The 13,063-nt window shown below is 41.8% G+C and overlaps 1 protein-coding gene across 5 annotated transcripts in view; it reads right to left on the bottom strand.

Annotated features, from left to right (window-relative positions):
- The window catches only part of dmd (dystrophin), a 243,822-nt gene that overhangs the window by 32,307 nt on the left and 198,452 nt on the right, over positions 1-13,063 (bottom strand). For all 5 annotated transcript variants that reach the window (XM_079264012.1, XM_079264016.1, XM_079264013.1 and 2 more), the window contains 2 exons: positions 3,470-3,533; positions 1,335-1,395 (listed from right to left, as the gene is read on the bottom strand). In XM_079264012.1, coding sequence (XP_079120138.1) covers positions 1,335-1,395; positions 3,470-3,533 — 125 coding nt within the window. The remainder of the gene's footprint in view (positions 1-1,334; positions 1,396-3,469; positions 3,534-13,063) is intronic.

The raw sequence follows: 13,063 nt of genomic DNA, 5'->3' as shown, positions 1-13,063 counted from the left end.
TTTAATAACTTTTTGTCTATTAATATACACACGTTTTCAGAGGAAAAGTTACTTAGTTGGAACAGAAACCGCTGTTGCTGATTTGCATTTTCCCTAAAACCCGAACCCATCTGTAGGTCATGTTTGTCGGCTGTGATGTTTCAGTCCTCAGGGAGCAGAACCAATAAATAAGATCAGTTCTTTTCTGGAAGGAATTGTGATTTGCTAGAAGCTGCAGGTATCCAGAAGCGACACTGCAAACTGATACAAAATAAGTTTAAGTAGAGCCATGTCCACATATCTAAACATCGCTGGCTGTTTTAATGTCATCTGCCGCCATAAAACACATCTAAACTTTATGAAGGTAAATCAACTCTCGCAAATTTCCTTTTAAATGGTTTAGAGCACAGAAACCTGATTCTTTCTATTTAACTATGAAACAAGAAGTCTGAAATGGAGAAAAGAAAAAAATCAAACAAAAGCAGCTTTATTTTGAAATGATTCTTCTGTTTCCTGTTTTATTCCTGCAGCTCTGCTAGAGGAGCCTCAGACCAGCCTCTCCCTTCCCCCTTCAAGCTGCTTCAGGTAGAAAAGGAGAAAGCAGAGACTGTGGACGGGGAGAGACAGACAGAGGACGAATGTCCATATTCAGAAGTAGTGAAGACAACACTGGAAACCCATCAGGGAGGACAAGGGACAGGAAAGATGGAAGAGACTAAAACAGGAGGAGGGGGGAGGCAGAGAGAGATCTGCGACTTGCAAACACACAGTGGAGAAGAGAGAAAGAGTGGAAAGATGGAGGAAGAGGAGGAGGAATTTACAGGTGGACATCAGCTGTTTGATCCCACCATCTAAGTTTAGGCAATCACTTGTGTTTCTGTCCTCCTGCAGGAGTTTCTGGACGTGGAGACTAATCCTGAGCTGGAAGCTTCTGGCATCACAACTAAACTCTGAAGGTTTACTTCTGTTGTCTGACACATGATACAAACTCATATCGAGCCAAGTGTGGATGTCAGAATCATTTCCTCGTATCGTGAGACGTGTTTGAAGATAAATGAAACCACAACAGACAGTAAACTGGGTTAAAGCAGCGCTGGGGAGCCCCAACGGCCAACTGGAGGGGACTTTACCAAATCACTTCTAGAAAAGATGAGACGCTGCAAATACAAACAATCCCATCCATCCATCCATCTCCCAACCATCCATCCTTCAATCCATCTTTGCATCCATCCATCCATCTTTCTATCCATCTTTGCATCCATCCATCCATCTTTCTATCCCTCTTTGCATCCATCCATCTTTCTATCCATCTTTGCATCCATCCATCCATCCATCCGTAACTGAATTGTACTTACTTGATGTAATAAGGGACGTTGTTTGGAGAGATTCCCTGCTCGAAGGGACTTTCTACAGAACCTGAAGAAGAAAAAGAAGAAACGAGGCGTGATACATCAAAAAATAAACTTTTTATATGTTTCCATGTAAAAGCAGCATCCAGCATTCAGGAAACGTATGCAGCATTGATTAAAAACATTATATGGTAAATATTTTCACGGTTAAAGTAACAAGTATTGTAGAAGAAACAGCAGAAAACATTAAATTAAATTGAATTAAGAATATTTTATTTATAGAGAAAAAATATATTTCTTCAGCTGTAAATATATAAATATAAAAAAAATATAAATAGATGTAAAAATAGATGTTTTGATAAGTTTTATGATCATTTTCTCTTGGTTTTGTTGGCTTTGCATACATAAATACACCGTGCACACAAAGTGGAGACGCAGGATATTCAGCTTATATCTGCATTAGTCGTGTTTTTTCTCCACAGTGGAACAGTCATGTCCCCAGCTTGTTGGTTGGTTTCTGACTTGTCCTTTCCAGCATCCTGGCAGCAGAATGACGGTCTGGTCCATGTTGTGCCAAGAGGAGCTTTATGGATCTATTTTACTAAAATCTTTCTTCTGCTGAATTCACTTTTTCATCCAAACATCACTGCATTCCCACCTTGCAGATAACGCTGTCTTTTATTTAAATCACAAATTATAAATCAAAGCGATATATAGGAGCGTAAAACATTGACTCCACGTAGGAGCACTGCAGTAAGGATGTAAATCTGTGGTGGAGGGGGGTAGTTTGACCTGACTTAAAGAAGCTGAACAAACTGATGACGTACTCTGGCTTCTTGCTCTGCAGCCTCTGGAGGTAAGTGTGCAAAGAGAAGATTGCACAATCTTCTCTGCATAATGCACAATATGGCACACCCTCTACACAAAATGCTCTCTGGGGCCAAACCTGAGACTACAACAGCATGAAGGGATGGCAAAACGCCAGAGAAAAGCTTCTGATAAGCACAGCTTTCTTCAATAATTACCTCCTCTTTTTTACTAAACCCTGCTCAGTGAGACGGACAGAGAGCTGCTGGCCGTCTGACAGATAAAACTCATATCTCGTCTTTTTTGATTGCTGTCAGTTTCACAGCAGATGTTATGGATGGTAAACACAAGACAAAGACAGGTGCTGTGTTCCTACCGATCTCCTAAAGTCCAGTCACCGCCTTCACAATGAGGCAGTTGCTGAGAGGCAGAACAACATGCAGCAAACTGGGAAGCCATATGCGTGTATTTTCACCCAGCAAAGTAGCAGCATGTTTGATGCTAAATAGAAGAGAAAACAAGCTCAAGAAGAAGCTAGTAACCAAAGCAGTCAACAGTTTGGGAAATTGTTAGCTGGTGGCTTCTCCATGTAAACGTCCAGCCAAGGTAATGTCTAATCTAGAGGGTCACCAGCTTAAAGTGGCTGTTGGACTCTCTGAACTAATGCACAACCAAGACAGCAGATCATCCGTAGGTAGCTGTGTTAGCTCAAGCGGAATGAGCAGGCACCTCTGCTTGGACCACAGTTGGCTGATTAGTTACTAATTCTAGCTTAAAATTGTCAGAGAAGTTGCTACATTGTCCTTTCCCCTTTACTGCTCCACAAATCTCCACCTAACCACAATTCATAGCTCAGCTCCTTCCCTCCAACCAGGACCTAAGAAGTTAAGTTTTATTTAAAGGTGGAATTGGTTCTAATAATAACAACCGGTCCAGGTGAAGTCAGTGACTAGATCAGAAAAAAGGGCTATAAAAGTAACAGCAATTCAGTCCAAGGCAAACTTTCCTAATGCACTAAAACGTATCGCATCTTATTACACTGTATCAAATTGCATTGCATCGTATCGTATCATATCGCATTGGATATATCGCACTGTATCGTATCATATCACAATATCTCACATCACATAATATTGTATCTAGTTTAGTATAAAATCTTATTATCTCAAATGTTATTTTATGCTATCACATCACATCATATCGCATGGTATGGTATATCATCACATCGTATCCTATCTTGTTAGATTTGTTTTTAAAAAAGAAACAAACAACAACAACAAAATTGTACACAAAGGTGCACTGCTGATCTTTTCTTTAAGCTGGATTATACTCACCATGTACAAGACCAAAGTCCCGGTAAGCCTCTGTCAGTTGCTTCAGATGCTCCTTCACAGAAATCTAAGACAGGCAGAAATAAATAAATAAATTTCTGTTAAACTTACAATATTTCATTAAACTGATTTTACCAAACAATACTAAAGGAGTTACAGTAACAAAGGTTCGTTGTATTGTTGTCTAAACAAGAAAAAAATTAATTGTGTTTACACTTTATTACCAGGTGCTTAACCTTCAAGCCACATTTAAGCTGACTGTTTTTGCTAGAGTAAAATATTTTATGGGATATTATAAATATAATAAATATTTGACCGATTATTTGATATGGAGTGAATACATGTGAATTTGTATTCCAGCCATTTTCTTTGTTGGGGTTGTGAAGGCATCAGGAACCACACCTCCCTCTCCCCAGTGACATTCTCCAGGTCCTCTTGGAGGATTCGAAGGCATTCCCAAACCAAAAGGGAAACATAATCCCTCCAGTAATTCCTGGGTCTGTCCAGGGATCTCCCCCAAGTGGAAAATGCCTGAGAAACCTCCAAGAGGAAGCAACCAGAAGCATCCTAATGAGATGCCCAAACACCCCCTCTCAAGTAGCAGCTCTTCTCCAGTCTCCCTTTGGTTGTGTGTTCACCTGATCTCTCAGGCTGCCCACGGCCAGCTGGAAGCTAATTCCAGCTGCATGTATCAATGATCTTATACTTTTAGTCACTACCCAGATCTTGTGACCATAGGTGAGATGGACTACGACGATGGACTGGATTAACATCATCATTACCCCCTCCATCCATCACTCATGAACAAGATCCCAAAAACGTAAATAAGCACTATAGACCTTTGTCAGATTTGCTGAGTGATGCTCACCAGTTATGACAACTAGTTCGGTCTTTCTTACATCCTCCCTCTTCTCCGAGATCTCTTCTGTATATAAAAGTCAGTCCCATGTTGACTCCTGTCTTATCTCTTGCTCTGTTCTTTTCTTTCTTCTCTTATCTTCCTTCAATAACATCTTCTTGTCCTTTGATGATGGGCGTTTAAAATGGCCTTTGTGTTGATATCCAGTTGCTGGCATGTGATGGGGTGTTATAAATTGAAAATCAGGTTCCAGCCCGATTCCTTTGTCAGGCTTGGGAGACTAATGAGCAACGGCAGCTCCAGGAATGTACACTATGAATTTTACTATTCCATCAAAAAGTGACACACTTTATAAGCAAAGACTCATTCCAACCCAGAAGGAGTGTTTCACCTGTGTCAAGCAAAGAACTGTGGTCTCAGACTTAAGAGGAGCTTCACATGTAGCTGTAAATCCTCCCAGTGCATGAAGAAGCCATCAGAACCATGTCATCTACAAAATGCAGAGATGCAAGCCTGAGGTCCTAAAACCGGGTACAGCATGTGGCTCTTCATTTGGCAAACAGTAACCTAAAAACCAGCAATAGGGGCTTACAGCTCCCTTCATTCCAACCCCCCCCCACCCCCACCCCAGCATCCTCTGGGGGAACACGGCCATAAGCCTTCGTCAGCTTTGCCAGACAACCATGATTACCACAGTAAAGATCTGGTCACCTGTTCCAGAACCTGGACCAAACCCACTCTGCTTCTCCTGAATCTGTCAGACTGGAAATATTTTCGCTACTGGACATTCCTGTGACTGCTAACACAGAGGCATCTATCCAGCTTCTTCCTCAGCTGGATCATGCTGGTGCTTTGTTGGTCTGGATCTTTCAGGGATTGAATAAAATAAAAAACAATGGAAAGGTAAAACTTTCAGAGTTTTAGAGTCTGTGATAATGATGTGAAAATGGCTGGAAAGTGGCAGGTCATATGTGAATTGTAGAAGAGTATTACTGGGAGAACCAGCAGACACCAGGCTGAGGACAACCAGGGGAAGGTAGGAGGCTATATTCATTTTTAATGGGTGTAATCAGAGAGGATGCGAGTCTCCTTTGATCTGAATGTGCTGTCTATCGAGCTGGAGATGAGATAATTGTGCCAAATTAGCACAGCTGTTCATGTGCAAAATTATGGATGGATGGATGGATGGTGGGGGGGAGGGGGCTACCTGACGGGATAAATTAGTCTCTTAGCTCATTAATTTCCACTAAATATAAAATCTAAATTTAAATTTAGAACGTATTCACATGCGTCCTGTTTGGTCGGATTTAAATAAGCCCTGGTCCAGTTTGTTTGGAGTGTCAGCATGCATCCGGACTCTGCAACTTGAAAACCAAGGGCCTTGGCTGGCTGACCAGTGAACCTCTGTGTGGTTTCGCTCGCAGTGTGAAAATAAACGAGTCATCCAGTGAAGCGCAGAGTGGGAGTGACGTAGGACGGGTTGTAGAGCAATATGCTGGATAAGCAGCACCTCGTACTGGACAGATTCTGGTCAAAACCAGATCAGGTTCCAACACAGTCACAGCCAGACTGCAGAAACTTACTGCTATTTACTTGTTTACATGCAGCAACATGTAAACTGGTTTCCAACTGTCTGTCTGTCTAGCACATCCTATCTGGGTAACTTTGGACCAACTATAAAGTCTTGATGGTATTATTTAAAGAGGCCACGAGAAGTCCCTGTATTGTGTCCGAAGTGTGAGCCAGTGGTTGTAAATGATTGTGTTTATAAATTATCTGAAGTTTTATGGTTTAATTTATTTGACTTTAATAGATACCCATCATTCATTCATTCATTTTCTTAACCATTCAGTCCAATTAAGGGCAGCTGGGAAGCTGGAATCCATCCCAGCAGTTGGGGGACAGGTGGGTACACCGTGGACAGGTCACCAGTTTATTACAGACTGCCTTTTATACCTTTCAGATATCTTATGGTGAGAGCTGCCAGTCTTAGATTTAGTTGCTTTGCATTACAATAAAGTTGACTGAGATGATGAATTCTTGCCTTCTATCGACAGATAAACTCTGATTCTTCATTTCCATGTTTTCTCTTCTTCGTTTTAAAATAAGATTAAAATATAATGAAAATTTTACTGAAGACACATTAAGAAACACATGACTTCACACACCGTTCTTAATGACTTAAAACCACCAAGTCACTGAACAAAACAGCTGCACTCCATCATGACACACTGCAGTTGTTCTGTTGCCATCTAGTGGTTGTTCTGTGCAGTCTGGATATGGCTGGTGTAGCAGTAGAACCATCATTTATCTGTCTGGTTTGCTCATTCTTCAACAGGATGACATCACGCCTGGCTTGGAGGATAGGATACATGGTCATACATGAAGAAAACAGCATCCTTTCTGGAGGTTGCACATACAGATGGTAATGGCTGCTAGGCTGATGTCAGAGACTGTGCAGCAGAACAGACGTTTCCACTTGCGCATGACCTAAAGTACTCCATGGAAGCCTGCCATGGAAAGTGAGGTTGAACTGGATGAAAACTGGGGCTGGGAAACTGGTGACAACTTAGGGAATGACAACACAACACAGCAAACATCTTGAGGAAGACCATTTTAGTCCAGAGATTCGTTTCTCTTCTAGTTATTCTACAGCTTTTATCCAAAGTGTGATGTCACACATGTGTGACATGTGATAAGCGATCAATTAACCATAGCAGTAAAGCTAACGTGCATGTCTTGTGGGTGGGAGGAAGCTGGAGTACCTGGAGAGAACCCACGCATACACAGGGAGAACATGCAAACTCCACACAGAAGGGCCCCTATTCGTACCCCCATGACAAATACTCAGAATACATCATGGCCACTTCATCTGGCTTGCTTTTCTGTACCTATCCCACAATGCAAGCTGCGATAACATGTAGGAGCAGAGTTTAGACCAACTTGACTGGATGTTAGGTTACTGGGTCAACAGAGGTAAAAACTATGAAAAGTTTAAAAGACGTGATTGTTGATAAAGTCCTTCATTTCAGCATCTCTAGGACGTATCATAGCAACATCTTACTGGCTGGAAAGAGATCAGTTCTCCATCTGATACGTTACGTTAAAGATGATGAGACAGTAAAACAGTACATAGTTTTGATTAAAGTGTCTCTATGATGCACATTTCAGTCTAATTTATTTTAATCTGCCAGTGCAGTAGGGCAAGAAATAATGAAGCATTTTTCACAAACCCCTTCATTTATTTTGTAATTATCCTAGTTTGGTTTCTATTATAGGCTCTTATGAATTGGCTCAAAATGATGTGTATGTTGATTCGTGTATGTAAAGTGCCCTGTGACAACATTGTTGTGAAGTGGCGCTATACAAATAAAGTTGAATTGAATTGAATTGAATCCTCTCAGATCAGCTTCTGCCAGAAACAAGCAAACAGAGAAACCTCTGCCCTATGTCCTGCCTGCGGGCGTCTGATTGGTCAACTGCTAGGAGTAGTTATACTGAGCAGTGAAGATTGGTGTAGCTTTCTTCTCGTAAACACTCATTGCACTACCTAGAGAAGATGACCAATCACAAAGTCCCTCCCCCGGGATGTTACCAAATTTCAAAGTAGAAAAAATCTATCTAAAATAGTTTCTATCGCCATGGAAACCAAATGCAGAGACTGCTGGAAAACTCAAACATGCATTTAGTTGATAAAAACAACGGTGCTGCTCATATGTCCGATGAGTATTAAACACTATAACACTGTAGAAAGCTCAGAAAACTAGAAATAGCCCAAAAGAGCAGCTTTAAACCCTCTGAAAAGTGCTGTGTAGGGGACTGTAGGTGAATATTTACTTGCATGATGGAGCTCGTTGCTTTTACCAATGTAGGGTAAAAAACAAATATAGTTTCATCCTGAAGGTGCATTTATGCTCAGTGCAGAAGATAGACACGCACACGGACAGATAGTTTTATCCGTCTCCTGTCTACACACAGACCGTCAAGGGGTTAGCTATCTGTTACTTGACACAGACAATAGAGCAAAGCCACAAGAAATTGTAGGGAGAGTGCTGATTTGTGTTGTTGGCATGTAACCTGCTAAAGGAACAAACAAGAGAAGAAAAAAAAAAGAGGACGCAGACCCACCAAATAAATAACACCGGAAGAAGACATAGAAGAAGTTGAAGACCACAACTGTAGACATGCAGGTGTTTTTGAGAGAGGCTGTGTGAGTAATAACTACAGCCGTCAACTGGTGTCAAAACGCAGACATGAACGCTAAACTTATTGCCCACTAGTGGATGAACCAACTTAATAACCATGGCAACAAAAAAGCTGTACGAATGTATGAATGTACGAATGCACGAATGCAGCGATGTATGACAACGTTTGAAACAAACATCTCTATTTATGTACGTTACGGAGCAGAAATGGGCTTTAAGACTACAGATAACGCAAAATCGATTGCTTTAAGGAGAAACATCTTAATGTGCTGCATCTGGATAAAAAGCTGAGATCTTTGTCTGATTATCTGAAGCATTGATGAAGCTCACTGGCCTTGACAGAAGTGTCTAAACCAAATAACTCCATGCAACTAAACACATTATTATTTATTCCTCTCCATATCTATGATAAACGTGTTGGGAACTTATATGTACAGATTTACCAAAGAGTTGAATTGATTATAACGGAACAAATAAAAGTCCAGAACCTGATGGACAGGGACGGCTCACTCCTGTTTTTGTGGGCAGATTGCCTGATGTGGCAGCCAACCCTTTATCTGCAACCCAAATGACACGATGTCATGGTCGCTGATGACACTGTCTGCGTGTTTATTTGTGTGCATGCGCACGCACAAGCATCTGGTCAGACGCTGACTTCAGACAGACTGGGCTTCTGGTCCTGTCACAGCACCAGCTTCCATGCATATATTCACACTAATGCCTTGCATCTGTCATTTCTTGTTGCGATCACTGTTAGACTTCCAACTTGAGCGCCGCTAGCTTCACTGGCGACGGCAGAAACACACCTTGTGATGCCTTTGATCAGCAATGCCTGATTGGCTGCTTTTTGCTCCTTATGTCAGTTTTCATACAGAAACACTTCCACAGACTGACTGGTGTGATGGGATCTGTCAAAACTGATTATTGCTTATAGCTACAACCCTTGGTGAGTAAATCCTTTTCAAGAACTCTGACATCACAGAAGGGAATTAATAAAGATAAAAAATGAATAAATTACATCAACTGTGAACCAAATGAAGTCTCACTGTCCTGGATGCTCCATGTAGATGCTAACGTCGGCGCAACGGAGCACATGGCCTGAGCGTCGTGATGGTTGCAGATAAGGAAAGGAGCAACAAAAATATAGATGCAGAAGAAGTCATGGCGAAAAGAGCAGCATGTTTTGTTAATGGAAAACATCAATGCTGCTTCAAATTTATTGGAAGCTTTCAACAGTGTTACAGGATACGGCATGTTTTCCTGCTAGCATGCAGCGTAGGAGGATACTAGTTCGCTAGGTGGAGAAGTTGTAAGGCATCTCCCACTAAACATACGGCTTAGGTAACAAACACAACAAGCAGTCTGTCTGTTCAACTACAATAGTCAAAATTAATGGTGAACTATAAAAAATGCTGACAGAAAAAAACGGTTACAGCTGTCCAGTGTGACGGCAACAAACAGGGTTTGTCTGGGGTCTTTGAAAGTCTGAAAATGTTGAACATTCACAACTTTAAATTTAAAGGGGTGCTGTTATGGTATTTCGAGTTTTCTGAGCTTTCTACAGTGTTACAGTGTGAATCCTCATCAGACATGTGAACGGCACCGTTTTTTTAATCACCTAAACGCATGTTTGAGTTTGAGTTCCAGCACTCTCAGTTTGGTTTCCATGGCGACGAAAAACGCTTCGTTTTAGAGAGTTTTTTCTACTTCGAAATCCTTTTGAAGTCCCGGGGGATGAGGTTCGGTGATTGGTTACCTTCTACTGGTTAACAAGGGCATGTACAAATACATCAGGCGGGTGGAAAACGTGGGATAAAGTTATTTCCAATGATGGCTGGTGAGTTTACCAAAGAGAGACATCCTGCTGCATTCGTTGCTGTGGGTTGCTGTTTTCCACTTTGTTTTCAGGGTCTGATTCAGGTTCCAACATGTAGGACTGTATGCTATGTGATGACATTGTATTTTGTTTTTTTTATTGAGTTCATATTAGGCTAATCCTTGTGTTTATGAGATGTTACAATGACGGCAAAAGCAGTTGCGGTGCGCGCTCCCGATGTAGTGCAGTGGCGGGAGCCAGGGCTTAATGCAGAAGAGTCTCAATCCACTCGTTTTGCCCGCAGGCTGATCTGACAGCCTACGGAGAGGGTCGGCCTGAAGTACATAAAGCGATTTGTGACAATAACTATCAATCCCAGCCCTTCTGGTCTCAGAAATAAAAATAAATTAGCCTGAAATGCACATAATAGTTCCACTTTAAGGCTTAAAAAAGTCCTAAAAATGCCCAGATCTTCACCAGAGGTATAAAACTTAATCCAGTCAACTCTTAACTTTCTATGTACAGATGCCTCTTTGCTATGTTCCAGTGTGGAAACAGCTTTTATATACGCGTCAAACTCTCCAGTAGTTCTTATAAAAGCAAACGTTTTACATTTGGAAGAAGTTTTTGGCCATAAAAGATGCAATAAAACACTGTGATCGGAAGCTAATTATGTGCTTTTTTTCTTCTTTTCTGCAAAAAATGACAACTAAACCACAAATATAGACACAATTTTCCGATAAACAAGCCATAACGTTATTATGGATAACAAAAACTCACTGCTGTTTAAACTAAAATTTAAAGAAAATATGAAATCTCAGGATCCTCAGCAAATTACAAGTTCCCAGTTCAGCATTCTGAGGTCGCTTCGTTGTTCCTGGTGAAAATCTCGTAATTCTGAGTTTCAACGACAACTGCAACACACAACCAGACAACTACCGACAAGTCCTGTGATACCTGCCGGCAGGAAGGATTACTGTAATTGAAGTAATTGAAAACCTTTAGAACATATGGTCCATAGAGTTTCTGAGACATTTTGCATCCCTTCATGGTAAAGATTTAGCTTAAAATCCAGTTGAACTCAATTGTCAGTCTGGTCTTTTGCTTCTTAACAAATACCAGGAAGCAGAAACTTATACTGCAATCATTCTGACATATAACATGGTAAAAAATAGTAAATATTCCCCCAAAATGTGAAATTCTTGAGACCGAGACTTTTCTTACCACTAGTCATGGGTCGGGCCTTATAGGGGTCCTTTTGACAGACTTGGTAAAAATATTCCTCATTTATTAGTTAAATGTAGGCTTATTTTCATCAGTATCTGGCAAGTTTGAGAAGCCAGTATCCCCAGTTTGAGAAGCACTTTTGCAGGCCTGTACTGGGCAAGTTAGAGAGAATGGCTGAATTTACAGAAAAGTTGAACCATGTGTCCCGAACTCTGGTTGGCAGATATAGGTAGAAAGCCTGAGAAGAGGTCGGTATTCATCGGGACGTTTAGCAGGAGTGTTTCTCGGCTTGAGTCAAGGTTTAAGGGGTATATTTTTGAAACTCCTGCTTGTAAGTTTAGCTGTAATCATGAGAGCATGGTCGTCTCATGCCTCCTTTGCACCAGTAAAGATGCAAATTATCTGGTCCAGATGCTGCACACAGATTCTCATTTTGCCCAGGACTGCACCTCCTTCGCCAGCCCTCCAGATCGACTCCGACTTGCTCATTGAACCGGGACTTGCCCTTACAACTTGTGAGTAAATACGATGGCAGCTTGTTAATAAATTTAAAAACACATCTCCTCGCAGACATATTTTGGTTCAACGATGAACGATGTGAAAACAGTACTGGTAACAGTTTAGACAGGCGCACAATTCTCCATTTTCTCAGGTCTTGTGATAGTTCTTCAGAGTTTCTCCTTTCTTTAACAGGATGGATGTTGCTAACGCTAACTGCTACCTGGTTGTCTCTTGAGTGATGGTTTCTTATTGGTTTGTCAGGTGGGTGCCCTCCTTCCTCACCGTCTTGCTGAATGGCCCACCATGTCTCTAGAGTGTCCTGAGCTCACCCTCAAGACACCATCAACCCAATTAAGGCCCAGCTCTGGTCCAGCTGTGGTTTTGGAGAGATCCTTTGCCACCTGGAGGTAAGCTTTTCCTCTCATTCACATCTCCCTGAGTAGCCTAGATACTGGAGACTCTTTCCTTTCCTTTCCAGCTGTGCTGTTTCACATCTGCTGACAGCTCAGCATACCGCTGCCTCTTGCCTCCCATTGTTAGTTGGCTGGATGATGTAAATGAGCCATGATGAGTGATGGTGACCATAGAACAAGGTCAAGCCCAGGGTTAGTAGTGATGATCTGAGCTGGAAGGCACAAAGTCAACAACCAATCATGTGCCTGCTCCAGCTCCCCCTCGGGGGTTTAACACACATTTGGCTGGTCGTTTTGCTTCACAGATGTATTGCAGGAAGGCAGGGCATTAATGTGTGTCCACCGTGCTCCTGTACTGCTGTCAGGCACTGTAACACTCCATTGTGCCCGACCTGTGTACCTGTGCTGGGTCCTCTGGTCCTACAGCCCACCGGGATAAGGGAGTAACTGGGATCTTCTCCAGACTACTGGCTGAGGCTTTTTAGAGATGTTAAGACAAGATATGTAGCCTTGATCGTAAAAACTACGTTACTGACCAGTTCCAGTCCTCAGGTCACTACAGGCAACGTACCAGTG

Source organism: Telmatherina bonti (assembly GCF_933228915.1).
Source record: "Telmatherina bonti genome assembly, chromosome: 24".
NCBI lineage: Eukaryota > Metazoa > Chordata > Actinopteri > Atheriniformes > Telmatherinidae > Telmatherina > Telmatherina bonti.
The sequence above is the reverse complement of the archived record's forward strand: the minus strand, read 5'-3'. Positions and strand labels throughout refer to the sequence as shown.